The sequence below is a fragment of the Lepisosteus platostomus genome, chromosome 12, assembly GCF_059453375.1.
Source record: "Lepisosteus platostomus isolate fLepPlt1 chromosome 12, fLepPlt1.hap1, whole genome shotgun sequence".
In the NCBI taxonomy this organism is placed as follows: Eukaryota; Metazoa; Chordata; class Actinopteri; order Semionotiformes; family Lepisosteidae; genus Lepisosteus; species Lepisosteus platostomus.
In genome coordinates, this window is record NC_142622.1 from 33,431,362 (window position 1) to 33,456,846 (window position 25,485).

The 25,485-nt window shown below is 37.7% G+C and overlaps 1 protein-coding gene across 7 annotated transcripts in view; it reads right to left on the minus strand.

Annotated features, from left to right (window-relative positions):
• Positions 1–25,206, minus strand: part of nek10 (NIMA-related kinase 10) — a 62,121-nt gene extending 36,915 nt beyond the window's left edge. For 3 of the 7 annotated variants that reach the window (XM_088601687.1, XM_088601690.1, XM_088601685.1), the window contains exons 1-23: positions 25,051–25,205; positions 22,628–22,738; positions 22,405–22,468; positions 22,036–22,175; positions 20,727–20,825; positions 19,939–20,023; positions 18,950–18,991; positions 18,678–18,756; positions 18,523–18,590; positions 17,597–17,676; positions 17,248–17,334; positions 16,757–16,981; positions 12,996–13,135; positions 12,560–12,621; positions 11,475–11,552; positions 11,066–11,130; positions 10,859–10,961; positions 10,239–10,367; positions 7,305–7,442; positions 6,575–6,620; positions 6,350–6,471; positions 5,821–5,923; positions 4,484–4,559 (exon numbers count right to left, since the gene is read on the minus strand). In XM_088601687.1, the coding sequence (XP_088457813.1) occupies positions 4,484–4,559; positions 5,821–5,923; positions 6,350–6,471; positions 6,575–6,620; positions 7,305–7,442; positions 10,239–10,367; positions 10,859–10,961; positions 11,066–11,130; positions 11,475–11,552; positions 12,560–12,621; positions 12,996–13,135; positions 16,757–16,981; positions 17,248–17,334; positions 17,597–17,676; positions 18,523–18,590; positions 18,678–18,756; positions 18,950–18,991; positions 19,939–20,023; positions 20,727–20,825; positions 22,036–22,175; positions 22,405–22,468; positions 22,628–22,701 (2,105 nt within the window). In that variant the 5' untranslated portion in view covers positions 22,702–22,738; positions 25,051–25,205. Of the gene's footprint in view, positions 1–4,483; positions 4,560–5,820; positions 5,924–6,349; positions 6,472–6,574; positions 6,621–7,304; positions 7,443–10,238; positions 10,368–10,858; positions 10,962–11,065; positions 11,131–11,474; positions 11,553–12,559; positions 12,622–12,995; positions 13,136–16,756; positions 16,982–17,247; positions 17,335–17,596; positions 17,677–18,522; positions 18,591–18,677; positions 18,757–18,949; positions 18,992–19,938; positions 20,024–20,726; positions 20,826–22,035; positions 22,176–22,404; positions 22,469–22,627; positions 22,739–24,975 lie in introns of all 7 variants that reach the window. The other 4 variants (XM_088601689.1, XM_088601688.1, XM_088601686.1 and 1 more) reach the window with 3 other exon arrangements.
• Positions 25,207–25,485: the final 279 nt, after the last annotated feature.

The following is a 25,485-nucleotide window of genomic DNA, read 5'->3' on the forward strand; positions in this document are numbered from 1 at the left end:
TAGTACGACCTCATTTAGAATACCTTGAACATTTTTGGGCACCATGTTACAAAAAAGATCTTGCTGCTCTGCTATCAGAGAAGAGCAAACAGATTCTCAACTAACAGAATTCTATTTAACAACAGTTCCATCACTGTGGGTAAGTATCTATACTGCTGTTCATGACACTGTGTTTAAAGTCACAATCCACATTATATTTTATACAAATATTTCATCAATAAGAATCAAATTCGAACAATTTCAACATTATTTCAAACAAGAAACATATTTTCCTTCGGTCACTTCTCTTACTGAAATTACAGTTTAAACAGATTCTGTATCTTATAATGTAGAACAGGAACACTAAACATTTTTGCACAAAAGTGACACAGGAAGTCACAAAAACCATGTCCTCAGTTATAGAAATGCCCTATTGCATCAGACCTTTAAAAAATATTCATTTGCATTATTTTGCATGCATAACAGCCATCTAACAATATTGTTCTAATGGAAGTCATTTCAGTGTGGCAGGGAACCCAAACAAGACCATTAACAAGAACTGTAATAATCATGGAGTCTCTTATTCAATACATTTCTCTACATGTTTTGGAAGAGAAAAATACCTATTTTTTAGGCAATATTGTTTAGAACTAATTTCTTTTTATTGCTATAATATGGTCCTTCCTTTATACTGAAAAATACAAATCATTTTGATGGATAAAGGGTTATTACTGCTATTTAGAATTTGTATATGTTTGAATTTTTCATTATCACATTTTTCCCTCTGGAAATATTTACAATAAACTGCTTTGGGAAGCTGAATGAAACAATAAAACACAAAACACAGTTTCTTGCCACAGCGTGGCTGCTGTGCCAATTGGTCTAAATACCAATACCACCGTATACACAGTAGCCATTTAATATTCCAAGGTCTAAAACATGAATATGGTACAGTATATTAATCTTTGGGGCTCAGTTAGTCTTCAGCAGGATGTAAACACAAGACACATATACAGTACAATGTTTTACTTATTTGAACAGCTGCTATTCCTCATTGACACAAGGCTAAATAACTTGTATCTCAAAGTTTTTTAGCGGGCACAAATCTGTATGTTAATGCTCCCTGTGCACCACAATGTGAAGGAGGCAGAGGAGAGTCAAGCAGTGCTACTCAAAAGCCAGATTGACATTGCAGTGAAGTGAATCAGGTGAAGAAACCACCGACCACTGTGACTAGTGGCCTGCTTGTCCTTGATTCTAAGGAGGCATTGTAGGAGGTGCACTAGTATAGAGAAGATATAGTGTTGACTGGAGGCCATCTGAAGACCAGGCCATCAAGTCCTAGGGGGTTCTCCTCATGCAGGTAAAGCAGGCAGTGGGTCAGAATGTTACATTCCACATCCCTCCTCTAGAGGGCGCTCCTACCCCTTTCTGTTATGATTAGTTTTATTATTTCCTGGTGCATCTCGTTTGGATTTTGGTTAAAAGCCAAGCATCTCTGCAGTTCCTGGCTCAGTATTGGAAGATGGACGCGGGTAGCCCGAGGGCAGGACTTATTCCCTGGTGTCTTGACCATCTGGGTCCGGGGCTCAGAGCGCCTGGTCCCGTTATGCTTTTAGTTCCTGTTCCGGTTCTGACCCGGATCCAGTTTTTAACTATTTTGTCTTGGATGGATCTCCCGGCCTTTGGACTACGGACTGCACCCAACTTCCCGTTTTGGACTTCCCTGGACTTCGTTGCTTCGGCATTTCCCCCCCGTGCACCGGATCACTACAGTCACCGCCCCCTGTCTGTCAACCTGTTCTAATCCTGCTGTACCTTCCTCAGTTGTCCTTCTCCAGTCATTTCCGGATTATACCGTCTGCATAGGGTCTTTAACTACGCACTTCACGGGAGTCAGAACTGGCTCTCGTTACATCAGCAGGCTCGTGGCAAACAAGATGGCCACAGATGTTCTGCAAATCATGTTTACCACCTCTCGATGGACGCGCCACTTGGGCTAGTTTGACCTTCCTTGGAGACGAGCTCCACTGTTGTATTCTTGTCCCTCTCAGCAGACTGCCCTCTAAATAGAGAAGGGAGAGTCTGCTCTTCTCTCAAACATGCTACAGCCGCAGAGCTGTAGCTCCCTGCAGAAGGTTTCTACCAATCGGTCTAGATAGGAACAGAGGTTCCAAATCCAAGAAAAAATGTATTGTTAAGGCAACAGTAGGCAATAATGGTGACAAACTTCCCTGCTCACAAGTATAAAAGGGATGGCTGAGTAACATGATAGTAGAGGAGAAAACCATATCACTTCCCCATGAAATCTGCCTAAGAGAAAGCTAAAGCCCCATTCTAATCACTGGTGGTGATCTGTTTTTAAATTCAATAAAGATAAAAGCAGAAAAAAAGTGCCAAGTTCCCACACATATCAATTTCTAGTTTAGTCTAAATCTGTACTAAACAACAATCAAGGAATCAAGAAACTGACAATGAAACTGACACTTGTAACTTCTCCTTTCAGTGTGTTCACGGTTTCCTTAAAAAAACTGTGCATTTTGCACAGAATTTGAACCACAATAGAGAAAACTAGAACTCGAATTCAAGATCATTATGTTTAGCCTTTGTTTTTGCCTTTCTGTCTTTTTTTTCCAGATACTTCTGTGCTTATATTATCAACACATCAACAGACTGAAACATTAATTCCACATCAGACCTTGCTTGGCCCTGAGACAGAACCAGATAGCTTGTCAGGTGGGAACTATCCTCTTGGGAACATGAATAGAGGTTGTTACTATGCTCCAGCTTAGCAGGGGTTACTATGGCATTCTCAAAGAAATCAATACCAAGAGAAATAAATATAATAATAATATTTGCTTAAACTTATATAGTGCTTTTCTGGACACTCCACTCAAAGTACCACCACCAATGTGTAGCATCCACCTGGATGATGCGATGGCAGCCATTGTGCGCCAGAGTGCTCACCCCACATCAGCTATTAGTGGGGAGGAGAACAGAGTGATGAAACCAATTTATAGATGGGGATTATTAGGAGGCCATGATTGGTAAGGGCCAATGGGAAATTTGGCCAGGACACCAGGGTTACACCCCTACTCTTTTCGAGAAACGCCCTGGGATTTTTAATGACCACAGAGAGTCAGGACTTCGGTTTTATGTCTCATCCGAAGGACGGCGCCTGTTTACAGTATAGTGTATATTTTATGTGACTCCATACAGTAGGTATGCAGCTTAGACCCCTATACAATATTGCCGTACTCTTATTGTTGTTGTTAAACATATTCATTACAGAATAAATGGAATTTATTCAGAAAATGGAATTTCTCAGGCAAAAGCGGAAAGTGAAAAACATATTTTAAAACTAATATGAACAACTATGAATATATTATATAAATGACACAAATCTGTTGAAGATACATCCTACTATGTTTAATTGAATACTTTTTGCATTTAACTATTACACATAAGAATAAGAATAAGTCCAGAGTCCAGTGCATTTATGACATACATAATGTATTTCAGATTGTTAAGATCAATTATGAGAGGACTACATACCTTGATTATTCAGTTAGTTAGGTTAACCAGGGAAATATGAGAACTCTAAATGATTAATCAAGAGCTGGGAGATCTTCCTAAAAGGTCTGAGACCCATGTTGTGCATTAAAATGCATTGTTGCGTTTCTAGCCACAGCACAAGTCAAATGCAAATTTTAGGGCAGATCCCAACTGACAGTATGTGCAGTAGGTACATGACTTAAAAGAAATTCTGGTAAATAATGCAAATTAGACTAATAAAAAGGGACCAAGTGAGCCTTTGCACGTACAGTATTAATTAAATGCAAACAAGCTGTTTCACAACCACAGTGTGATTAACAAATGAAACAGGAAATTATGTATAAACCAAAACTATATATTTTTATCAGTTACTCATGCTTCTTTATTGCATGCTCTGTGTAAAAATAAAGGCTGATTATTTGTTATAACAAAGAAATAGAAAATTTCTGTGTGAGAGAATTCATTAAAACAACTTTTTTTTTCATTTAGTTCTGAAAGAGTAAATTAATTCCTTTGTATTTCCTACAGTTCCTAAAGTGCTTTGTAGAAGCTGGAATCACCAGCTGTCCGTAGTGGCAGAGCAGAAAGTTAACATCATGACATCTTGTTTCGTAATTAGCAGTATTACAGAGAACCACATGTCTTCTAATAGTACAGTATTATTGTTTTGTTAATGGCAGAGATTAGACAGCTTTTTCTGTTGTGAACAGCATTTGGACACACTTCAGAGTATAATTACAGTTTTGTAAGGCAAGTATATACACAAAGACTGCAAACACTCAGATGTAGTGGAACAATTGCTGAACAGTAACAATACGTTATGTAATGTAGCTGTGTACTGTATAATGTGTACTGCTAAGCAATCACATCTCTCCAGGTGTAAATGCCCCTGATCTCACCTCAACCTAGTTATACATTTTTGTACCTTATAATTTGTCATGATACTCACCAGGAATACAAAATAGTTCCAACTACCGAGGTAAGCTTGCTGTTTTCTTGTTTTTGCTTTGCAAGACCAAAGTCAGCTAAAAAAGAAAATTGTTTATGTCAATGAAATTCACATCACAGTTTTGATCAAGCTTCCATTTCAGCTAAATAATACTATCTGTATATATCTCTGATTAAACTCAGGAATAAAATATTTTTTACATTGTTGATAATAAAAGCTATGATAAAATATACATCAATTTATTAAGTTACTAGACTATTTTCTGTTAACTTTTATGGCCATTAAAAGCAGGAGTCTAATTCTTGGATGGCCTAGCATCTTCAGATATATGTTCCACTTGAGCTTCCATTTCCATAGTTGGTTGAATTATTTCATGAGCTGCATAATTGGAATACCTTTAACTATGGTCTGCCTGAAATGTAAAGCTTTTTGTGTCGTGAACAGCACTCGAACACACTTCAGAGTATAATTATGAATGATAAGTACATTCAAATAGGCTGCCAACAATCAGATATAATGGAAAATGGCTTATGAGTATATGTACAGTACATGTACATATCCATCCATTTTCTACCCATTTTACCTAAACAGTGTCATGGGGCAGTATGAGCGCAAGGCAGGATACACCCTGGATGGGATGCCAGTCCATCACTGGGCACAAACAGACATAACACAAACTCACACCAGGGCTAATTTTCACAGAATCCAATTTACCTATCATTATTTTTTGGACTTTGGAGGGAGAAAACCAGAGGTGCTGGAGAACATTCACATGAGCACAGAGAGAACATACAAACTCCACACAGACAGCACCCAGGAATTGAACCCAAGAACCCCAGTACTGCCAGACAGCAATACTAACCACTTTGCCACCATGCCACACATGTCTAACTATCCACTAAAAAAATAGTCAAGTTAATTATTTAATTGACTACTTAGATTGAAACAAGAATCAAGAGATACTGGACTCTGATCTCCTTAGTGGAAAGGTTGTGTTTAATATATCTCTCTATCTCTACTCTTTAGACAACAATGCCACCTAGTGTATCAATTGATGGTAATCAGCTTCCTACTGTACTCTTGCAGGTGGCAGTTGTTTCCTCAGTAAAATGCAATTCAGTTATTCAAAATGTATCCAGTAGCGTAAAGTGTTGTGTTTTTTGTTTACAGTGTCACCGATATTGGCTGCATAGTGCCTGACACCAGAGCCAAGATAATATCAACTAAAACCCCAAAACAACTAAAATAAAATTGCAACCACACAACTAGAATTAAACAACAAATGAATGTGAGCTAAACAGGGAAAAAAATTCTGTATAATGAAATCCGACACTTACTTATAGTTACTCTATCCTTTTCTCCCAGCATTATATTGTTCGGTGTAAGGTCTCTGTGTACAATCCTTTTCTCTTTATGCAAGTAACGAAGTGCTAAGCATATCTGAAAACAGAGAAGGGATTGCGAAATTAAGGCAAGAGTATTAAATGACATCACAGTAAAATACTCAATTATTTAGAAACGTGTTGTGTCGGGCTCCTTATTGTTTCCATTTTGAAATGTTATTTACAGTATGCGCCTAAATATTCTAGTATGGATGTGTAGAAAGAAACCAAATTAGTGCTCTATAAACTGTAGCTTTTACAACTTGGATACTTAACTTATTTCTTCTAAGTCGTTTTAAAAACTGTCTTTACTTGATTCAATTTGTGAGCCTGTCAAATAACTAGACCAGAAACCCTGACTGAAAATCTCGCAAAACACAGGAATTTGGCAAGAAACTAATTCAATGAAAGGGAAGTCCATATGGTCGAAATGCCAGTAATCTGCCAGTAATCAGTACAGTAATCTGGAGTTACAGGCCTTTACCTGAATAAAGATGTTCCATATCCGCTCTTCTGTAAATTGCTTTTGTTTTTCCTTGAGAGAATTAAAGTGCTCCCCAAGGGGAGTTCCTTCTATTAGTTCCATTACGATATACAGCCTGTCATCTATGAATGAGAAAAAGGCTGGGGGGTCAGAACCTCACTGTAATGCCTTTGATTTTACTGACCACAAAATGTATATCCATGTTTGGATACATTATAAACTTACTTTCTAAGAAGGTCTTGCAATACCTTACAATGTTAACATGGTTCATCTAGAAAGAAAAGCAGAAAGATTACATTTTCAAAAACATCACCAAATAGAAAGTTATAACATACCATGGAAGCTCATTTCTAAATCTTTGGTAAATATTAGGATTTATCACCCAACAGATCTTAAGGTTATTGTTTTTAGGTACTGAACTACTAATATACTCTGCTATACTACTATACTATATAGTCTACTATACTGCTAATATACTAATATACTTTGCAAATGTGGTAGCACAATGACACTTTATAATGTTTATAAATGACTACAGAGAGAGATGTTAACTCTGTGTTGTTTTGACAGACTATCTGTACTTCTCAATAACGGTGCTGTACAAGATTCCCTGAGAATGCTGTGCCATGCTCTTGGGAGAGATATCCTGTGCTTCATCCAGATTTGAATGGATGGATCATAAGAACATAAGAAAGTCTGCAAATGACAGGAGGCCATTTAACCAATCTGGGTCATTGAGTTGATAGAAGCTAATCAAACTAAGGATCTCATTTAACAACAGGGCTAGGCTGATTGTTTTAGACTCTTATAGCCTTAGCCCTGACTGGTATGCAGCAAGGCTACATTTGCCAAAAGTATTTATGTTGATCTATCCTAGAGATATTTAACTGTTTTGTCTTAAAAACTGTTTTGTTTATGTTACTTGCAGACATGAATGTAATAATTTGAAACGTACCTGTTCCTTTATGATGGTTAGCTCTGATACAATGTTCTCCACACTGCTGTCCCGGTCCTTCTTGTCTTTGCCAAAGGCAGGATTGTGAAGATTAACTTCCTTCAGTGCAAACAGATTCTGCCCGCTCTGTTTCCTCACCTGTTACAATGACAAAATTCCAGATTGTTCCAACAGCTGGACAGTCTACATGCTTGTACTGTATGTATCTATGTATGAACACAATACAAATAACACACCATTTCCTGGAAGGCTGGTCAGGGGCTGTTTTGCTTGTTCAGTTTATAATTTGCAAATAATCTATGTGAATGTCTGAAATATCCTCTTTAGATACTTAAACACTACAGGCATGTCTTCAAAAAGGAATAAGCAATTCTACTAAGAATAAGAAATAAACTGTTATAATCCAAATTTTTGGACTGCACTGTCATATTCTTCAAATGCATGCTCTTATGAACTTAGGTATCTACAGTATTGTTGAGTATACATAGGGTACAGGTAAACTTAATTTGCATTTTTCAAATCTGAATTTCAGTGTGTCTTCCCCATCTAGAATTAGCAGTTTAGACATTAAATGATAAACCTGCTTCAAAGCAGAATAACAAATCTACCAGTTCCCTGAAGGCATTTATTGTTAGAAGTGTCTGTTAAATGCACAAAGAACAGCTAGAAGTACAACCACTGAGGCATTAATTTATTCAATGGATCTGTTTTCACCACCTGAGAATTTCACATTCACAGTTATGCCAGTGCCTAAAATGTAAGATTTGCACTTTAAACTTCAGCATTACACCATCGGTGTCATATTCATCCACTAGAAGAAGTCAGAGCACGAGCAACACAGGTCCTCTATATCAGCTTACGCCTGGCACAGGCTCATAAACTATGAAATCTCCAGACTGAAGTTTCAGCTATACCAGCTACAATACTAACTATACTCCAGGCTGAAAACCAGCTGTGGTGCCCCAACACCAGCCACATTATCATAGCACAGGCCTCTGACAAGTACCAGCCACTTTCTCACAGTGCAGGCTGCTGGCTCATTGTCACAGTTACAGGGATGAAGGTACCTACACACCTCAGGTTGAAGATACTGCCATGGCCTCTGCTAATACCTTGGCCATTGTGCCAGTCACCCTATCACAGGATAGGCTACTGGCACACCAGTACAGTACAGGGCTGGAGGCTCCAGCCACTCATCTACCTTATGAGGCTACAGGCTGAAGATCAGCTGTACTGCTACCTTGCCAAGATGTGATTTTGACGGGCGTCTCGCCTACAACCTGTACCCCTGTTGTCAGCCGCCCCAGGAGGCATCACAATATTAATAATACTAGTAATGTGATATGTTATGTCACAACTTAAAGACAGTGAAATCTTATAAAGTATATTAAGTAGCTAATAAAAAGTACCACAATATCAACAGCCACTTTTGCTTTTATAACAGCTGAAAAGTTCATTCTTGGAGCAAAAAAAGATTGAGAAATAAAGGTCACTTTTTGCAGACAACTGTGTCTTTAGAAAGGTGAGATGTTAAATTTTTGTATGCACCAATACTAGAGATCTCAAGTTTACTGAGAGCCAGCAATAGTAATTTGGGTGTGGTGTGATTGACTGGAGAAATGGAAAGGCTAAAAACGGCCTAAAATTGCAATACCAGAGATTCAATAAACTGTGTGCTTTTTCAGCAATATGTGATCTAATAAGTGGCCATGTCTCAATCAACGGATTATCAAGACGTCTGTACTTACATAAATGCATCAATTCCTTTTCATTTGCATACATTTACAGTACAGTACATGTTCTCACAGAATCTGTCTAGACAAATTGGACACTGAAGTCTGTAATTAGTGATCATCTGGGGATGTATAAATCCAGTTCTAACTCTATTAGAAGGTTTTAGTGCTCAAGCAACGCACATACTGTACACATTTAGAAACATCAATGATTGCCAGATAACACAAGCTAATAAAGTCAGCATGTGTAATGAAATGGCATGTGCCATTTTAAAAATATTCACTCTACGTACTGTATTTTTTTCTATTGCATTTATACTGTATATGCAAGTATTGGCAAATATGTGTGTTGTGAAATTACTTTATGATGCGTGAACACTTTTTTAACTTCATATTAAATTCTGAACATGAAAGCTCAAACTAAAGTCTTCTATGGGTAAGAAAAATGTCAGTAAAAACTAAAGAGAAAACAAATGCATTGGTTGTAAAAAAATTCAAACCCATGAACTTAATATCTGGCAGAAGCAGTTTTGGCAGCAATTAAAGCCACAAGTTTTTCTGGGTAAGTCTCTACAAACTTTGTACCAAGTCGTGCCTGTGTTTTCTCGAGCTCTCACGAGTTTCTTGGGGATCATAAATAGACAACACTTTTCAAGTCTTTCCACATGTTCTCAATAGCTCCAGTTTTCCCTAGTTGCTTAGTCCTAAGCAGAGTGAAACAAACAAAATTGTATTTGTCTGAACCTTGCTCCATCCATTTTTCCTTAAATCCTAACAAGCTTCCTAGGCCCAGCTGGGGAGAAGCATCCCCAAAGATGTGGTCACCACCATGCCAGATTATAGGAAATTATGAGAACAACTATTATTGCATACAGACAGAGGCCACTTAATTAATTGTGGGTTCACTGAGATAATTTCGTGCAATGTAACTACAGTAATTTGGGTGCAGCCCAGCAAAGAGCTTGATTACTTCATATTTGCTACTTGAAAATGTCATGACAACAAGCTTCAAAGAAATAAAACTTTGAAACCACATTCAGAAATCTCTCTTAGAGTTTTATTAGCAACCTCTGGCTGTGCAGTAACTGAATTCAACATAACCTATCAAAATTAACATAAATCTAGTCGACTCTTCAAGACACAGATACAAGTGTTTTCTTGTGACACCGCATCTCAGCCAAGGACAGAGTGACACACCCACCTTATAAACACTGCCAAATGCTCCACTTCCAAGATGATCAAGAATTGCATAGCCATTGATGATCTTTGAAGGAGCCTTATTCTGGTTGACAGTTTCAATACTTTCTTTGATGTTACTTAATTCTTCATCCTATAAACATAAATAACAACAACTGCAGTAATAATCAGCATATGATTCATTATTCTCCTCAACCTAAAAATAGTAAAATAACCTCAAATCCAGACCGCAGAGGGGGAATGTAAAGCAAATTTGTAATTTTTGAAAAATAAATTAAAAACATAGGTTAAGCTATAAAAAACTGCATTGTGTAAAACACATTTCTTTATCAAAGAAAAATATCTCAATTATAATTACAATATTTATGATATAATTATTCTAAACTACTAATCTAAAGTGTGTTTTATTTACTTAAAACGCAGACATGCTTTTTAAGCCAGTAGGTTTCAAGCAAAATATTAACTATGCAGATAAACCTCACTTAATCAGAGGACACTACAACATTGTATAATGTAAGTAGTGCAATGCATATTTTAATCTCCACTGCAAAAAACAAAGACATGCTTGATTTAATTGTTACGAAACACATAACAAACCCTACTTTAACTAAATCAGACACTTACTGAAAGAGCACAGATTTTTGCCAGCAGTTTTTCATAGGCAGTGATGTCGCGAACATAATGTCCAATGTCAATGAACATCTCGAATATTTCTGTAGAAAAGAGTCTAAAAATTGCAAAGCATTTCTGTAACTTGAGGAACTCCTGCTGCTGTATTTTACTTAATACAAAACACCGACAGATTGGCTCAATTACGTTATACTTTGATACCTTTTGAAGAGATGGCGATTTCGTTCCATACTAAAGAGAAAGCGCAAAGCCCTGAAGGCATAGCACTGTGAGAGAAGAAAAGAATCTTGTCATCCATTTTACTCTATACATGACTACATACACAATAAAGTTACTTGTTAAAACATGCCTTTGATAAGTTACATTAGCAAAAGTTAGATACAGTATTACTCAACAGTCTGTGCATGATGTAGACAAAGAACTGAAGACAAGGTCTAATTACTATAAAAGGATTAAATATGTATTCCGTGTAAAATGTACCAAGATATTAATCTTCCTTGTCATGGACCTTTATAGTACTAAATCTTGGAAGCTTAAAGAAGATTTAGTGTTTATATTATCTGGAGAACAGAAATATTATTAATATTGATCTGACTTATGGTTGAGATACCTGAAGCAATTCTGTTTTTGGTCCTGTTCTTTCTTTATGTGGCAGAATTAGTTTCCCAATTATGTAGACCCCATTTTCCTAGAAAAGCAGAGAATAAAGACTAAATATTATAAATTAGTTCATCGGTGCTAGTGTATTGATACCATATAAACAGGAAGTCTGTAATAAAGGTTGCATATCATAGAAACTGTAATATTTAATGTGCTTTTGCTAGATTTGTAACAATATTTCCAAGAAGCATTTGGGTTTTCTATGATTTCTTTCACTTGCTCATTCTAAGAATGTCTTGTGGAGAGCCATGAGACTCTACAAAGATTATTGTGAGATTATTTTCCGTAACTGTGAAGGGTCATGATGGATGTTCCAGCAGAATGTGGACCTATTGTAATGTAACGCTTACGGCCGACAAGCAGTGTGTGTAAGAGCCGGCGTACCAGAGCGGGTGACGTCACCGCCCTTCCCTGTGATAGCAGGACCACAGCTACTGGGCTGTGGAGAGATCTCTCTTTAGCTCACGGGGCTAGGTCGCTGCAGAGAGACGCGGAAGTCCCGGGTTCGAGCCACCAGTCGGGATGGGGCCGACCAGATGCGGCAAGGGCGCCCGCCTGAGCCCCCGTTGCGTTACAGTAACTTATTTTCACAGCAGTTTATTTGAATAAAAGACTGCATATGTTACATGTGAATCCATTTAAATATACATTCTATTTCTGTTAATATTAAATATATTTTAGAAATGAGCAATGTTTCCTCACTTTAGGTATTTAAAAGAGGCAAGTAGGTGATTCCCCTAAGTGAAAACATCCATCCATTTTCTAACAGCTTTATTCAATACAGAGTCACTGGGGATCGGAGTCCATCCCAACAAGGAACGGATACAAGGTACGATACAATCTGGACAGGACATGAATCCAGCACAGGTCACATCAAAATAAATTTGATATTGGAATTCTCCTTGAAAAGGAAAAAATGGCTTGATCTTAATGGAGTAAACCTTGCTTGCTAGACCTGGTGCACAATCTTAAAAGCACACCATATACAGTTAATAATAAAAGTGTAGTAAAGGTTTTGTTGCATTGAATTCCTACCTGAACTACTTGATGTGCGTTAGTGTCATCCAGTACGAGCTCTGTCAGTGCTGCACAGCAGGCTGGAAAAGAGAGTGAAGCATCAGGTGGGAGCATGTTTATTTAATGACTGGCAAAATAAGAGAGCGGTTCATGGGATGTAGGACATCTAACCAGACAGTACACGAGTATTATACAGCAAATGGAACAGCTAGTTAATTTCTTACAGCTTTACTCAGATGCAAAGGCAGCCACAGAAACTAAACTAGAAGGCAGTGGAAGCCTGTGTAAATTGTCCAACATTTTCAAGCTTGCATTTACACTTTTCAAACAACATTCTTTCTGTTTATTTCCTTACATTCATTTTTAGATAGTAAAGACAGCATGGCGAATCAAAACTAGACCTTTCTATGAATTTGTGTGGATTGGATAATTCCGTACTGGGCACCTGGCTCACCTGCCTGTAGTGACAGTGTGTTTTCCAGGATTTCTTGAGGACTTAGCTCTTCTGATATATGCTGTTGCTGGATCCTTCTAGCCGCATTGGCACTGGATAAACTCCCAATAGAGGAACGGTCAGACACATATTCTCTACCACTGCAGGGAAGGAACACACAAAGGTTATTTATCTCCATGATTTAATACATGGCAATCATTGGCAATGGTTATTATTATTATTATTATAATAATTGCTTACACTTATATAGGACTTTTCTAGACACTCCAGTTTTTACAGGTAATGGGGATTCTCCTTAACCACCACCAATGTGCAGCCCCCAACTTGATGATGTGACGGCAGCCATAGTGCGCCAGAACACTCACCACACATCAGCTATCAAGGGGGAGAACAGAGTGATGAAGCCAATTCATAGATGGGGATTATTACAAGGCCATGATTAGTAAGGGCCTTTAGCCAGGATTTCGTGGTTACCCCCCTACTCTTTTTGAGAAACGCCCTGGATTTTTAATGATCAAAGAGAGTCAGGACCTTGGTTTTATGTCTCATCTGAAGGTCGGCACCTTTTTAGAGTATTTTGTACCCGTCATTATACTGGGGCATAGACTGCAGGGTGAGCGCCCCCTGCTGGCCCCACTAATACCTCTTCCAGCAGCAACGTTAGTTTTTCCCAGGAGGTCTCCCATCCAGGTATTGACCAGGCTCACAGCTTCAGTGGGTGACATGGCTGCTGGTTATCATTATTGTTATTGTTACTGATTTTAAAAATATATCATACCACAACTTTTAAAATTCAAGTATGCAGAATATATTAAGAGTTCCAGAATGGCTATAAACAAAAGAGGAACATGTGGACTGCTTACAGCTTTGGTTGACAATAGCTAAATCTTATTTTGCCTCTTCATGTAACTGATTAAAAGGATTTACTTCCAAAAACAAGGGGTCTAGTCCTTTTTACCTCACCAAGCTGGTTAAAAATATCAAAATTGTGTTTATTGCGTTTTCATAGTTATAGGATAAAAACGTCTTTTAAGATGAAGTATAGATGCCTTACATGGTAGAGAACTTCTTTATTTTTTTCCTGTGCGTCTTATGTATTTCTCAGCTGAAAGAAATTAATGGGAGCTTGTGATACTATTAAAAGCAACAACTGAAGATAAAAGTATTCTCATTCCACTTACAAGTTATTCTTAACTGAACAAGGTGGGACACCCAAGATGAAAAAGATAAGATTAAAATGTCAGTTTAATAAATCAAAATCCAATCCAATGGATCTATTCACCACATCGGAGTTAAACATTTACTGTTAGTGCTTAGAGAACTACAAAGCCGTCAGAAAATAGAGAGAAGCTTATTTCATGATTACAAACATGCATTTTGCCATCAGCTATATCACCCTGCAGCTCTCCACTGGCTACCCACTGCAGCTAAGCAGGGTTTAGCCTGGTCAGTACCTGGATATGAGACCTCCTGAGAAGCTACTGTTGCTGCTAGAAGTGGCGTTAGTGGGGTCAGTAGGGGGCGCCCACCTTGCGGTGTGTGTGGGTCCTATTGCCCTGGTATAGCCCTGGTATAGCGTCGGGGACACGACACGAGTAGTGAGTGCTGTCTTTCGGATGAGGTCCTGACTCTCGGTGGTCATTAAAGATCCCCGGGCATTTCTTGATAAGAGTAGGGAGTTATCCCGGTGTCCGGGTCAAATTTCCCACCCTCGGCCTTTACCGTGGCCTCCAAATTGTCCCCATGTATGATGGGCTTGCACTTGCCCTGTGATGGACTGGCGCCCTGTCCAGGGTGTACCCTGCCTTGCGCTCATTGCTTGCCAGGTAGTCTCCGGCTTCCCGCGACACCGTGTGGTATAAAGCGGTTTGGCAAATAACGTGACATGAAAAACTTGCATTTTGGTAGATTTTAAACAAAAACACTTTTAGCAAAAACAAGAATAAAAAAACAGCTACATTAAAACTTTAGCCCACTTATCAATCACAATAGCACCCAGTATTGTAAGGCAAAAAACTATGTGTTATAAGGAAGAATTTCTCAAAAATAAAAAGCCACTATCATGTACTGTGAACAGGAAAATGTTTTATTTAAATACAGGCCTAAATGGAAATAACAGGGTTTTGAACTAGTTTTATAGCAAATGGATGCAGAGAGGAGCATGAGAACATATTGGTTTTTTCCCCAACGAGGGCCATGGGTATATTTACTGTAGATTTCTATGAAAAAATATTCTCCTCCAGGAAGCCATTCCACAAGTTTAATAACAGCCAGGAAGGAGTTCCTTTCTTTAAAAAAATGTATAACCAGATGTGTTTGTAAAAACATTTCGAAGCTGAAACAAATCTTGCTCCCTAGTTTGTTGTCAGTCCTCTGGCTTAATATGCCCAATCAGTAAAACTCTTTAACTATCATTTAACATTTTTTGTCTGGCTTACTTGCTTTCACAAGAAATAGGTTTCACAAGAACCCATTTATTTATCCAATTTCAGTCCACTTGCCCTGTCTATGGAGCTCCATTGCACAGTTATGAGGCAAGGAAGCAGACAAAATCCACCCTTTCTAAAGACTTATTGAATGGGAAAGAAAAAGGAAAAAAATAAAGAAGGAAATAAAGAAGGAAAGGGAGCCTTGCTTGAAACTGGAATGGTAGTACCCCAGCAGCCAGGCCTGAGGGTGGTATTTCCCGGTGAGTACAATACCCAGCCAATTTTAGCATAAAAAAATGGTTATGTGCCCTTGTTGTCTCAACACCTTCACAAAAGGTGAAGTTGTGTAAAATGCCAGTATGGCAGTGAGAGGGATAAGTGCATCCAACAGGAAGCAAATGGTCTGTGTAAATGTGAAGACTAAGGCATTGTGATATTGCCTCATTTCCTACTTTCTATTGTTTAAAAACTCTGCAATTTATTAGAACAAAAGGTTACAAACTAAAGAAGGCTACACAATCATCTTCAGTTGCTAGTACAGTAGCTAATTGATCCAACTTTTCACTTACCCATTTCTTGAAAAAGGGGTAACAACGTCAACATGGTCGGTCTTGGTCTAGACCCCCTGCAATTATTAGTACTGCTTTTCCCCGTAATGTAAAAAAGAGTACCAAGAATGGTGTTCTCATGCGTAGTAATGCTGTGATAAGACCTTGGGTCTTTCCAAGCTGTTTTCTTATGAGCCTCTTGCAATTACAGCCTGACAGAAGTCCTGCAGCAGGAGTGCTGTGAAACTTGCCTGTCATGATTGTAATCCCTCCTCTTACGGGCGCTCTGGCCCTTTCATATTAGTTGATTATGTGCACCTGCCCTCTGTTTGTCCCTCCTAATTTAAGCCTGACGCTCTCGCTACTCCTGGCTCTGCATTGGAAGACAGACGCCCGGAGGCCCGCCTACCTGGTCGCCCTACGTCCCCGGCTTGAAGGCATAGGCTTCCTTACGGTGTCCTGACCAAGCTGAGTCTGGTTGCTCGGAGCGCTCACCCCATTTTAATCTCCTTATCCCGTGTTCCATGTTCCTGTTTTTTTCATCGTTTTGTCTGGGATGGACCTACCGGTTTTGGACCTTGGACTGTGCCCCGGATTCCCCCTTTTGGACTGCTGTGGAACTGTTCGCCTGCGCCACGACCCCCGAGCACTGGATCACCACAGTCTCACCCCCCTGTCTGCCATCCAGTTCTGCTCCTACTGTGTTTCCCATTAAGTCTTATTCCAGTCACTTCCGGAATATACCGTCTGCACAGGGTCCTAAACTACACATCGTGACACTTGCCCTTGTAAGATGTGCAGCAGCTGCTTGATGCCTCCCCAGACACGGATCTCAGCGCTGGTTTCAGGGTCCTCACACAGCTGCACCAGAATCCACACCACACTCCAGAGCAGCTTGAGGTGCTCGGAGTGAAGGAGGCTCAGCAAAATAGGGACCCCTTCAAAGATTTTAACCTGCTCCCTCACCTGCTGGTCAGCACACAGCAGGCGGAGCAGCTCTGCAGCCATCCTGAGGAGGAAAAATGGAACCCATGCATACACAGGGATTTAAGAATTTGAACCGGCACTCAATAAACAGGTTAGAAACACCATTAGAAAATGAGACTAAGGCTTTCAAAGGATTCTACGAGAAAAACCTCTAAAATACTTTTACTTTAACAAACTCTTTTACTAAAAGCGACTTCCGTAGTTTAACAGATAACGATCTTAGGTTAATGGTCATTTCAAAATGTGTAGCGTTTAGATCAGTCTACAAAGAATAAGTGCATGAATTACCTTTTTAAAAGCAAATCATATTCCTGCAATATCATCAAAAGATTTTCCACAATCATGAGCTCCCCGATCTTCTCTTTATAATCTGGGCTGAAAACAAAAATACAACAAGCCAGGTCAAAGTAATGCAGCATCCAAAAATGGAATCCATAAAAGTAAATAACACTAACTTTGTCACTTAATAAGAGTGTTGATAACATTTCATAAATTTTATGGAATGAAAATACCTCCAGAAACTACCTATGACCCACATACAGTATCTCTTTTATTATTATTGCACAGCCAATAGATTGAAAACATCTGATTTCATGTAAAGCTTCATTGCTTAGGCACCTCACCTTCAGAAACGTACCTTTCAACTATGCTAGTCAAAGCCAGGAGAGCTCCTAGCAGAACACTGTTGTCTCTGGCTGCAAGAAGTTTCACTAATGTCTGCAAAGAAACACCACAGCAAGCCAATGTCATCACCTCTGAGTGAGATACAGTAGCAGGAGGGCAACATGAAAACAGTGGCAGCCTCCTTGTTAGAAAACTACGGCATGAATCACGACACAGAGTTTTTTAACATATTTCTCAACCTCCCTTTCTACCGCACTGTCAACAATTTGCTCTGTCTTAAAACGTACGCATAAAGTGAGGGTACTAAGTAGTGGTTATTGTCAGACAAATACGGTATCAAGTAATCTTGTTGCAGTTGTACAAAGTATAACTACAGTAGATACAACAGAGTAGTCCTTTATCTCTATTTGTACTAACAGAGCCCAATTTGCTGACATGGACCTATAGTCTAAGAAGTCTATCCATCTATTTTCTAACTGCTTATTCCAATAAGCAGGAGGAGGAGCAGAAGTTATAAGTGTGGACAAAAATTATTTAACCTGTATTAACCTGTAAACAAGGAATACAAAGTAAATGTTCTTCTGTTGAAACGCCAGTTTTGATTTGTTTTGTTTAAAAGTTTGCAATTTAGAATTTAGATTTTATTTTTGGTGTGTCAGAGAGGCTCAAGACTAAAACCATTGAGAAATTGCTTTGTGATTGTGCTTTGGTTTACTTCAAGATCATGTTTTGAAACTCAACACCAACATTTATTTTGCAGATAAGGTATTTCATTTGTATCTGCTGAATGTAGCAGATTTGCAGAAAAAAAAAGATTCCCCTTTCTCATTTGTATTTTAAAGGGTATCAACAGGATAGTTGGTTCCATTTGAATACCAAAAGCATAATATTAATATAGTTTTTAATTGCCTATAAGTATTACATTGCTACATAGATTACCTTATGAGCTCCACAAGCAATAATCCATTTTCTCTGCTCTTCAGCTGCGGCGATTTTTTGAAAAATATCTGAATAAAAACAATAAATAGTTAACATACAAAAACTAACACAATTTTCAAAAATGTGTTTGTCAAATATAATATAAGAAATCTTACACGTCATATTGACCAGCTTGTCCATTACAAATGGCTCTTCTCCACATTCAAGATATTCATTTGAAACTGTCTCCATGTGCTGTAGATGAGATACACTTTATAGAACTTAAGCTCAGGCTTAAACTGAAAGTAGAGTATTTTCAACAATATTTTCAAAATTAAATACATTTTTGCTTAAAGAGACGTTTACGTTTAAGTTACAAAGTGACAAAAAATGATTCAAGTTTGAATAATCACATACAGGTATATTTTATGCCACATGCTTTCTTTACCTGAGCTAGACAATCAATTCCTTGTAGCTTGTGAAAAACTTTCTAAAGGTGGAAAGAAAACAGAGGTACTGATGAACACCATCCTTAGTTTTAGCAAAACAGTGTTATAACAGCACAGAGAGAACAATTTGACTGGAAGAATATCAATTTGAAGATTACAGTCACAAAGTATATATTTGTGCAATCTTGGTTAATATGGACTGTACATTGTAAGCTCCAAAGACCTTAAAACTGCCACACATATAGTTCATGTTTCATACTTGTATTACATATGTTTAGAAACCAAGTTCTATCTACACAACTGACCATCTATAAAAGCAATCATCGGAGAAAACTAAACATTGCGACTCATCGTATTGTGATTTGAATTTGACATGCCTAATTCATTCTTACTAGGGCGCATTCTAATAAAAAACTTAAATATAGACTTAAATGTATTTATTGGTACTTTATACAGTACATGTACAGCAAAATATGATGTCTTCTAGGAAAGTTATGTGTTTTTCAATGGACCAGCATTAAACACTATAAATCAGTTCGATATTAAGGCTATTGTAATAATGTTTATTACCATGCTGGGCAGCAAAAAAAATCCGAAACGTCTGAAGTGAAAAACTGTTTTAGTGGATTCGAAGGACCAGCGGAAAGTGAGTTCAGGTCTTAAACAATGTAACCGAAAGGCCAGCTGTTTCCTTTTGTTTGATTGTGACCCTGGTGTTACTGCACGGGGCCAGGGTATGTGAGTAACAGGATAAACGATACGCAGAGCAGCAGGATATCTCTCCAGATCACTGTGCTTCAGTGAAAGCACTTCCCCAGCAGAATTAAACTCACTGCAAGCAGGTGGCTCTTAGGCCTTCTGTAAATCGCATACATTCATTACGAAAGTATTTGCAGTCGAAAAATAAGTATATCTTCTAGTTTGTCCTATGACACCAATCTGAGCTTTTAATAATTGTAATTTGACAGCATGGCACTTTAAAATGTACCTGGTACAGTGGCTCTCTCATTAGCAGTCGCAGGCAAATCAACACTCGCAGGAAGTTATCAGCTTGGGCATGATCAGTCCACTCACTGAGTACAAAGAGTATATGCAACACTGTCAGTTAGCAGTATCTTAAATTTATGATGCATGTTGAATCTAAATGCCTCCTTCACAATATAGAAAATTAAGACAAGTGTAAACAAATTAAAACACATGACCCTTTATGCCCAATAATGTCTCCTTTTGTCTTTTCCTATCCTGCTGATTACTTGAAGCCACAAATGGAAATTATTCCTAAGCACATCTACAGTAACTAGACTACGAAACCTACATTGGCATTTGTTATTTAATACATTGTTATTGTTGTCAGAAAATATATCAAAAGTCTATACTGGAGCCACAGTGGCTCATCTGTCAACAGTTCATCCTGATTTTCATAGTGTTAAATGGACTAAAGAGCATGACCCCCCCCCCGAAATGGGGAGGTGGGTCATCCCAGGAATTACCACCAGAGCTGGTCCCCACATATACAGCAGGGACCAGCTCTGTGGACTGGAACAATAGGGGTACACTACTTCTCTCAAGGGTACAGCAACAGTGTTTTGCAGTGGAGACTCAAACCCACAACCAATGAGCCCAAAGCTTACTCCTACAAAGGTTCTTCCCCTTTCCCCTCATTCCTAAGATTATTCAAACTAAATTTTCAATCTAACTGTGAAAAACTCACTCGATATAGGCAAGCTACAGCAGAATTCCCAAAAGGACCATAATGAATGATGCCTATGGTTTTACCTGGAGGTTAATCTGTTCTTAACCAGAGCAGTGAATATGTCCAGAAAATGTTTGTGCTGTGGTCGGCTGCTGAAGTTTCTTTCATTCTTGTAAGTCACGCTTTGTGTAACAAAAGAAGAAGCAAATGTTGATTCGCAAGGTAAACGATACCATTTGTCTTATTAATGTAACGTTAACACTGCATCTTCACAAGGCTATTGCAATAATCGCATTCAATGTGCTTTGACAACTGTGAAAAATACAGCTTTACAGCGCCGAAGGTGTTTTTTTTTCTCCTTTTTTCTCCTTCTCCTGCGAGAACAGTGAGGAAGAAGCCTGAAATGGCCTTTGACAGCAGGTGTGGAGCCAGAGTAGCTTTGAAACAACATTTCGACGTCATGATGTCCATCTGATAAGCTGAAAAAATGAGGTTTTGAAGGTCAAGCTGCTATTGTAGTTCATGATATGAGAGAAATTATTTCAGGGGCATTGAGATACAGTACTCTACAAAGAAACCCATCACACAAGTGCCCAAGCAGAGGCAGAAGGCCTCACCATGTCATGCACAAAGACTAAATTCTAAACTTTTGAATGATGTTACAATTGTGTTTTTCTAAGGATTTGTTTGAATTATAAGTTGACTTGCCTTATAGGCCTTACCAATAGTTTCATAAACCTTACGAAATTACTTAAAAATAAATTGGGCCAATTAAAAAGTTATTTTTTTTGTAATTTCTGTGACTATAATTCGATTTCTTCTATACAGATCATATTGTAAGGTATGGAAGACTTTGCCCTTGCTACTGCTTTAGTGCCAGAGTCAAAACATCTAAAACAATCAGCAAATACTTGGTGATTTTTATTTTGTTTTATAAAAAATGTCATTCTCATTCTTATTGTTCTAGGGCACATCTTCATTACCCAATCAATTAAAACTATACTGAAGGTTCCAGATAGTTTTCACAAGACATTTTGGTACTTCTTATAAAGATGTTTTCAAGCATTCATCGGCAGTGCTACCTGATGAAAGAGAAGTGAAATAAAGATGAAGGAACACATTTCCAAAATCTTACGTCTCTTGACAATGTAACAACTTGGTTGTTGCTTAGACCATTATGATTCTCAAAGGAAGAAGAAACGTCTTCCATTTAAGCATATCTAAAGAATTTGGAATGTTATTTTAGAAACAAAACCTTAAAATAAAATAACTGATATGTCAATGTTTGTTTTGATACTGAGGACTTCAAGTATTGCTTGAAGTATACAGTACATCAAAAAATTACTGTACGGTTAATACAAATTAAGTAAACTACATTGTGCACCTCCATACCTAAAATTCTCCAATTCTATATCCTCAGTGGATTGTTGTTGCTGATTCCTGTTTTTAATGGTACTATTCCTTTGAAGGGAGGGCTGTTGCTGTGATTTTGCAACACTGCTACATGCCTTGTTACAGCTCACAGCTCCAACCTGCAAAGACACACAGAAAATAGACGTTCTTCATAGAGAAAAGCAATCTTGTTAATATTTTTAAAGACTATTCAGGGAATTTGAAACATGGATTTAAATATTACAATATAAAAAACGGAGTTATTGCAGCAGGAAGGCAAAATACTGAATACAGAAGGTTTTACATATCTATTCTCTCAATTTTAATACAATAAGTAATGAATAAATACAGTATAGCTAAGGGATTTACCTGACTTTTGCTTGCTGCTGGAACACTAAGCAAGGAGTAGAGTCTTTTGAGGTCTGAGAATGCCCTGAATATAAAAAGACACATTTTATTAGTACTGAGGAAGAACATGTTAATAATAGAGGACACCAAACCCAAAGTTACACAATATTAAAATCTAATATACGTTACATGAGACGCATTAACCTAAACTTTATATTTTTAAAAATATATATTTAATCCTTACTTGTCAGCACTTCCTTTTGTCTTTGTCAATCGTCCTTTGTCCGTTCGTTTTACCTTTTTATCTTGGTCAGGCATGGTAAAGTGTCAGGTTGACTGCATTTAGTAGTCATTCCTAAAAATCCACACAAAAATCAGTGAAGTAACCATTTAATCTGTTGTAATGTAAACTATATGTTACATAAATACTATTGCATTACGAAGGATAACTGAACGACTGAATTGACTGTAAATTGTAACATAAAAAGCCCAATAAATAAAATATACAACATTTTCTATAACCGAATTTATTACAGTGCTCCTTTCCAGAGAACTTAATAGTCATTAGACGGACTGTGTTAAAACAACATACGCATATTAACCACAGAGAGGACAAAAAAACATTATGGTACTGGTTCAGATGGCATGCTGGAAAACTAAATTGTACACACCATTAAGTGAATTCCCAGTGCAGCAGCAGGTCTGTACGTGCTACTGTTTATTCAACATTAGAAAACCTGCGAAGCTAATTGATAAACAGAAGGGAATAGTTAGGCTATGTCAGCGCAAAACGCTAGTGGCTGCGGAAAACAAAACTCGCTGTCGATCTTCAAGCTTCTTTCAACTACACATATTCTAAAACGATCACTTGCATCATTCGACTATGATGCATACTACTTTTTGAAATGAGTTTCAAACCAACCCGTGTTCGGGAGTTTGTGATTTCGTGACATTCTGAAAGGTCCGTATAGGTGGAGGGCATTCCCGGAAAAACATTGATTTTTTTTTATCATTATAGCTATATCTCTTTGCGACATGATGCTATGCAAGTGATTGTAAAATATTATTTTTATTCTCAGCACCCTTTTAATGAAATTATTTCTTTTAAAAAAAAACACGCTAGAAATATGTATAGAAAGAAGCCTTTTAAAGATGTTTTAGAAATGAATTTCTTCTACTATTAATTTGTAAAAAAAAAAATTCTCCAATGAACATTTTAAAATCTTCTTTAAGAAGCGACTGTATAATATTTCCATGCTGTAAGCGAGACATTTAATTATTAGCAAGAACTGGACTTTATCCTCAGCCAAGAAAACAGTTCCAAAGGTTAACGACATTTATGTTCATGTAGATTCTGCTTATTTTCATTACAGAGAAACCAAGTTTGAGAACAAATATATATATATAATTATTTTCACTTTAAGTTGATTTGCTGGTTTTTTTTTCTGCAGGGCACACTGTCCTCCAGTAATTCGGAGCATACTGCCAAAATAGGCCTATTTTTTACATTCTAGTCCTTCTGCATCAATATCAGAGTTAATCTGGCGATTAATGTGAACCTGTATATGTAGTTCGCCTGGGTAATAGATTGTTGTGGACTTGAGAAATTATTTAGAAAGGGCGTCTTGGAAACGTGACCAAAAGGTCCCCAGAAACAAACGTTTCATTCTATAAATAGCGTGTAATTTTGGAGCATCTGTTCTGACAGTGCACTTTTGTTTATGTATTTTAATTAATAGCAGCACCTGTGGATTTCGTATTTCCACTTGATCCAAAAACACGTCAGTCGGATTTATGTTTAAACTGGGGTGGGGGTCCAAATTGCAAAGGACTTCTTACAAATTATGAAAACGCTGATCCCGAGAACTGTGATCATGCGCTTTGCTAAAAATGCATTGTTTAGGTTTCGGCAACGCCGAAAGTAATTTACTTCTGCAGAGAAGGCAGGAAATACTGCACGAAGCACCTGCTTCCTGTCCTAGTTAACCAGCGCAAATAACATTCTTGTTTATAAAAGGGATTCAAAAGGAATAGAGCTGAATTATTCTAGCTAAAGCGCGGATCAGTGGTGTTACGCCCCGTGACAAACGAGAATAACATCCCGTCCAACCTATGTGGATAGCAAATATATTATGTTAGAAAACGTCGTTTATAGGACTATAAGAATATCTAAAAACTAAACTGTTTTCAAAAACACCTCGAGAATACCAAATCTCTCAACCGAGAAATGTGAGGTTTCTTGTCAGACACTATAGTCATCACAGATGCGCGTCGTATTATTCAATTGCATTGACTGTCATCGTGTTACTTTTCGGTTTATTCTAACAGAAATTACGCAGTACTTTTCTGTAATACGTACAGTGTGTTTCACATACTGTATGCGTACATAATTCGTATAATATAAAACTTGTAAGTATCGTCAATAGTAATACGTTTAATACATTCCATATCTAGACATTTACAAGCAAGGAGGTTCTGATTTTTATTCTAATAGTAATACAAGTAATCGGGTCTATTTTATTTGCAAACTCATTCATCGTCTGTTGACATTTAAAATATTTTACCGTATTTACATATTACCGCTTGACTTACAGTGTTTGCGACTGAATATTCCAAGTCAGCACCATAAGCAACAGCAGTATAGCAAGCACTGTAGATTTTTCTTACCTTCTTCATATCTGCCAAAAAATAAGATTGTGAAAACCACCCTAACCTACACGTATTCGTATTATAACATAGTCTAGCGATCCGTCACAACAGTAGTTTATTTTTAATAAAACTCCAAAAACATTGACAGTCTATTACCGAATCGGAAAATAGCTTCTTGAGATAGGAATCGAATTCTGACCAATCATATACACCGATGTTAATAAGTGCTTATTACCATAGTTACCGCTGACGCCGTTCTCGGTCCGGTCGTCATGGATTTGAAAATGCTAAACTCTAATGAAAGAGGAAGGGAGGTGCAAAAATCATACATTTATTTTATTATCTAATGGATTCATGCACGAATCCTGTTAGTAGCTGTTTTAATAGTTAAGTAACTAAGGATTGCAGATAACATGAATATTTACCAAAAGGCTTTGTCTGTAGGATTAGGTA